The sequence below is a fragment of the Haplochromis burtoni genome, unplaced genomic scaffold, assembly GCF_018398535.1.
Source record: "Haplochromis burtoni strain Fernald_Lab_line unplaced genomic scaffold, NCSU_Asbu1 Contig_886, whole genome shotgun sequence".
In the NCBI taxonomy this organism is placed as follows: domain Eukaryota; kingdom Metazoa; phylum Chordata; class Actinopteri; order Cichliformes; family Cichlidae; genus Haplochromis; species Haplochromis burtoni.
Window position 1 is genome coordinate 120,469 of NW_024583247.1, and position 5,313 is coordinate 125,781.

Below are 5,313 nucleotides of genomic sequence, written 5' to 3' on the forward strand. Positions count from 1 at the left end.
TCTGAAGTGCTGTACTGTATATTTGTAAGTTTTCTCCCCCACAAACACAATAATGTCGATGAAACGTTTTGCACAGTCAAAGGCACCTACGGTAGCACCTAAGAGGCAGAGGAAGATGCTAACCATTGCACAAAAAGTTGGACTTCTGGACTTGCTAAAGAAGTTAGAAGTTACCGTATTTTTCGAACCAGAAGGTGCATTAAGTGAAACAAAACAGTCAGATAAGTCAAACTTTACTCAAGTCACTCTTCTTGCTTCCTCTACTTCCGTACCATTGATTCATTAATGTTGCATTCTCTGGCAGCTGCTCTATTCTCATGGTCTGGACCTGAAAACAGGGTTTGATCTTTGGTTTCATTCTATAATACTGGACTTATTTTTCTATGAAAATTTGAAGTTTGAGAGTGTTTAAACAAGAGAGAAAAGTGTGAAAATGTTCATGCCTGTCTTAGAAAACTTTTACAGCCTTATAACATCTATAATAATTGTAAAAAATAAAGCTGGCTACTTTGCGGATTTAACCTATTGCGGGTTATTTTTAGAACGCAACTCCCGTGATAAACGAGGGACCACTGGACTTCCTTTTATAACATGGCTGCACATGACATATGACAGCCTGGATCGATCTTTATTAAGATCCCATAAAGGGAATGAACTGCACATAATAAATAGGAAACAGTAATAACCACACATAAAACAAATGGATAGGGCGATGGCTGAGTGCACAAATGTCTGTGAAGGAAAGTTATTACATTAAACATACAATAAACAATAGGCTCAATATGAAATATTATACCTCTCCTCTGTGGTTATAACACATTTTCTACTGCAATTTATGTTTTTGACAGACAGCTGCTGTAACACTGTGACCATAATCCAAAGTTATGAGGGATATTCAGGGGACATCATTTGTTCGTATGAGCCTCGGTACCAGAACTACTTCAAGTACATCTGCAGAGGAAAGCGGTCCTCCACGTGTCTGCAACAGGCACTAATCACCTCTGACAACAAACAAAATGGTAGAATCAAATTTAATGATGATAAGAGGTCAGGAAAATTCACAATGACCATCACCAGTTTGGCCCAAAGTGATTCAGGAACATACCTCTGTGGTGTCCAAAAAAACTCTGTCCTGGATGTTTTTTCTGCTGTTGAACTGAACGTCAAAGGTGAGAGGTCATAGTTATATCTCATATGTCATTGTTTTGTTTTTGTTTTTTTAAAGGACTCTTTTATATGGTTTGATATTTGATCATCCTTTAATATTTTTTTGTTTTCCAATCTGACAGAGTGGTGCTGTGTCAAGTCAAAAACAGCAAGTGGGACTGCAGGATATCCACTAACATTTCAGTGCCCTTATCCTTCACAACATTATGATAATAGCAAGTTTCTCTGCAAAGGAGACCACCGCAACAATTGTACAAATGTGACGAGTCAAAGCAGATTCACAGTGCAAGATGATGGTTTTTCCCACTTTTTCTTGGTGATTATCGCAGAGCTGGAAACAGCTGATGCTGGGACATACTGGTGTGGGTCAGACTCACAGTGGAGAGTTGAAAACTACACTAAGGTTGAGCTGTCAGTGGGTAAGGTGAACAACCATTTACATGACAGCAAAATTAATATAGCTGAAAGTTCCATCTTTGTTTGGACCCCACTAAACATGGGACTGTGGTTTATGGTTTAGTTATCTGACATGATCAAATAATTGCAAAACCAGCAGCACCGTGCATCACACAATTTGCAAGCAATCTGCCAAAATTAGGACTACTGAGAACACCACTTACTTATACTTAGACATATCACTTCCCAAATCTTTTGCTGGCTTCAGTGTGTGTGTGTGTGTGTGTGTGTGTGTGTGTGTGTGTGTGTGTGTGTGTGTGTGTGTGTGTGTGTGTGTGTGGTGGTGTGAGTGGTGAGAGTGTGGCTTGAGTGTGTGTGTGTGTGCATGTGTTAAATTTTCTCTTTTTTCAGACGATTCTCTATTTCCCCTAAAAATGGTTATGCGTCTCCAAAAACCATGACATTGGTCACTTAAATCACACCTTTGCACTTCAGCTGGTTGTCTTACCTATACTCACGTATCTAAAAGCACTGAGTTGCTGTTATGTGACTACAACAAAAATTTAGTTATTTTTAGGGGATGTGTGTAGTTTCATGGTTACAATGTAGATGATTCCCCCTGGGATTAAACCAAGTCAATCCGGTCTTTAAGTGATGACATAATGAACTCTGCTTCCAGGACCAAACTACTCTGCATTTATTAAGGCTGTTTTTTTAAACATGTTTTAATGCTTTATATCTTGTTATAGTTAATCTGAACAAGCCCCTAAAAAAAGGTAGTGATCACTGTCGGCCTCTCTCATTTTTTATTACTACTATTCATTTAGAGCTTTTTAGCTTTAAAAGCTCAAGCTCTCTCTGAAAAGCCTTTAGTTAATCCAAAATGCTGCAACAAGAGTATTGACAGGGACTAGAAAGAGAGAGCATATTTCTCCTATTTTGGCTTCCCTTCATTGTCTCCCTGTTAAATCCAGAACTGAATTCAAAATCCTGCCCCTCTAATACAAGGTTTTAAATAATCAGGCCCCATCTTATCGTAATGACCTTATAGTACCATATCACCCTATTAGAGCACTTCGCTCTCGCACTGCAGGCCTACTTGTTGTTCCTAGAGTATTTAAAAGTAGAATGGGAGGGAGACCCTTCAGTTTTCAGGCCCCTCTTCTGTGGAACCAGCTTCCAGTTTGGATTGGGAGACAGACACTATTCTACTTTTAAGATTAGGCTTAAAACTTTCCTTTTTGCTAAAGCATATAGTTAGGGCTGGACCAGGTGACCCTGAATCCTCCCTTAGTTATGCTGCAATAGACGTAGGCTGCTGGGGGATTCCCATGATGCATTGAGTTTTTCCTTTTCAGTCACCTTTCTCACTCACTATGTGTTAATAGACCTCTCTGCATTGAATCATATCTGTTATTAACCTCTGTCTCTCTTCCACAGCATGTCTTTTATCTTGTCTTCCTTCTCTCACCCCAACCGGTCGCAGCAGATGGCCGCCCCTCCCTGAGCCTGGTTCTGCTGGAGGTTTCTTCCTGTTAAAAGGGAGTTTTTCCTTCCCACTGTCGCCAAAGTGCTTCATAGGGTCATATGATTGTCGTTTTTTTTTCTTTGTATCTATTATTGTAGGGTCTAACTTACAATATAAAGTGCCTTGAGGCAACTGTTGTTGTGATTTGGCGCTATATAAATAAAATAAAATTGAATTAACCTCTTATACCTTACCTTACGTAACTACAGCCCAGTCCATGCAGCAGTATATTAATGACTAACCTCATATTGTGGATGGATTATCTCAGTTGTTCTCCTGACTGAAGTTTGGTCCGTTTATAGCATCCTGCCATGTGATTGCATTTGTCCCTAACCATCGGGAACCCTCATGCTAACGGTTACCTAATGGAAAAAAGTTAGCGTTAATCCTCCAGCTTCACTGTGCTACTGTGTTTATATTATGCTAACCATAGCTGCGTAGCTAGCCACCACGTAGCACATCATTATATACCAGGTAACCTAACTTCAGTAACCCTACAAACGTCACTACGGTTTAATTTTTTGTCTTCGTTTATAATGGAAGTGATAGCAGAGCTGTACGTTTTAAATCCCTCGGTCAGAGCATTATATATTATGCTTGGGTGGAAACTAGCGAGCTAAATCCCTGCTAACTTCAAACTCCATATAACTTCATAAATTGTGTTTTTATGAATGCCTGGACGTTAAACTGAATTGTTACACCTGGTAGAGCAGCCACACTGATCATTTTATTAAAGATGGAAGAATTTAGACAGTTATTAACTCTCAGTGATGTCCCAGCGTTCCTTAAACCTTGTGACCTGAAGCAGAGTTTGGACCCGGAAACCACTAATAGAATCAGACTTAAAGTCCGGATATGCTCTTAAGTGTCAAAACAGCTGTGGAAGTGTGCACCTGTGATCAACAGTTCTGTTAAAATACATATTACTTTAATTTAAAAAAGGAACTTTCTATTCTGTTCTGCTGTTTCTGTTTTTCAGAAGCGGTGCACTACGCAGTTTACGCTGTTGTCCCTGTGGTTTTACTAATATGTGTCCTAGTTATTATTTATAAGTACAAATGTTACAACGTGAGAGGTATGCTATAGTTTATATTTACACACATATTCAGACAAAATACTCAAATGTGCATGCAAAAAGAGCTTAAAAATTCTTACACTGAGTTTTCAGAAACTGAAGCTGTCATGGACAGAAATACACCGAAAGCAGAAGACGTGATAGATGCAGAAGAAGGCGAAGTAAGTCCAAAGCATGAATATATATATATACACACACACACACACACACACACACGTGTTTTATAGAGTGGCACAACTTAAATTTTTTAAATGTTATATTTTATATTCTTGTCACAGTGAACACAGTAGCAAGCTGATGTTTGAATAGCTAAAACTGGAATTGGAAATTGTGTTCATTTCTTTGGAAATATGTCTGAAATCTTTAAGCAGTCTGAACTTTAGAACAAGATTGTTGGTATTAAACTGAGACATCGACCAGCTAACTGGTTATTAGTCTAATTTGGTTTGGACTAATAAACTTGTTATCTCAGGGACGCCTGAGGAGAGCTTGCACAGAAGGAGTCTTTTAAACTGAAAATGACTTAGTGATCAAAATAAATGTTATAGAGTGGTGTCGACGACTGTGATGTTTAGAACAGAAAAGTGAAAATTTAACAGAAAAGCTCACGCAGCCTGTTTTATGCTTCTTTAGCATAATGTGGCAATAACTGCAAATTAATGGATTTTATAGTCGTGCTATGATGTGTGGGAGTCATCCAGTTTTACAATTTGTAACTTCTGTGGTTCAGTCAATATTTGTCATCTGTAAAACGTCTGCATTTAAAATATTTTTATTATAATTGTTGTAATAAGAGTAGACATTATTATACGAGCCTGTGTATAACCATATACAGCAACCAGATTCTCTGCAGCGTGTGTGGTTCCTTAGCCTCTGATTATTTTCGTTGATTCTTTAGATTTATGGAAATCAAGAATTTGTGCTGACCTTCAAACAGCAAAGTGCCTTGAACCACTTTGATGATCCAGTGGGAGATGAACCAGATTACAAAAACTTCACAACTGAAGAACTATACAGCAATGAAAATTACCATAAAGCTAACAAAAGATAAATATGCACATGTACTTAAACTGTGGGTCTTAAGTGAATACAGATTATCCTGTTTAAATCATCTTTAGCACGAAATTCACAGCAATGTACCGCTGTT

The 5,313-nt window shown here is 38.3% G+C and overlaps 1 protein-coding gene across 1 annotated transcript in view; it reads left to right on the top strand.

Moving 5' to 3' along the window:
- LOC102302939 (polymeric immunoglobulin receptor) overlaps nt 1-5,307 on the top strand; it is a 34,114-nt gene extending 28,807 nt beyond the window's left edge. Inside the window, exons 4-7 of the mRNA XM_042215973.1 lie at nt 1,290-1,586; nt 4,071-4,166; nt 4,260-4,327; nt 5,065-5,307. Of these exons, the coding sequence (XP_042071907.1) occupies nt 1,290-1,586; nt 4,071-4,166; nt 4,260-4,327; nt 5,065-5,217 (614 nt within the window). The 3' untranslated portion in view covers nt 5,218-5,307. The remainder of the gene's footprint in view (nt 1-1,289; nt 1,587-4,070; nt 4,167-4,259; nt 4,328-5,064) is intronic.
- The last annotated feature ends 6 nt before the right edge of the window (nt 5,308-5,313 follow it).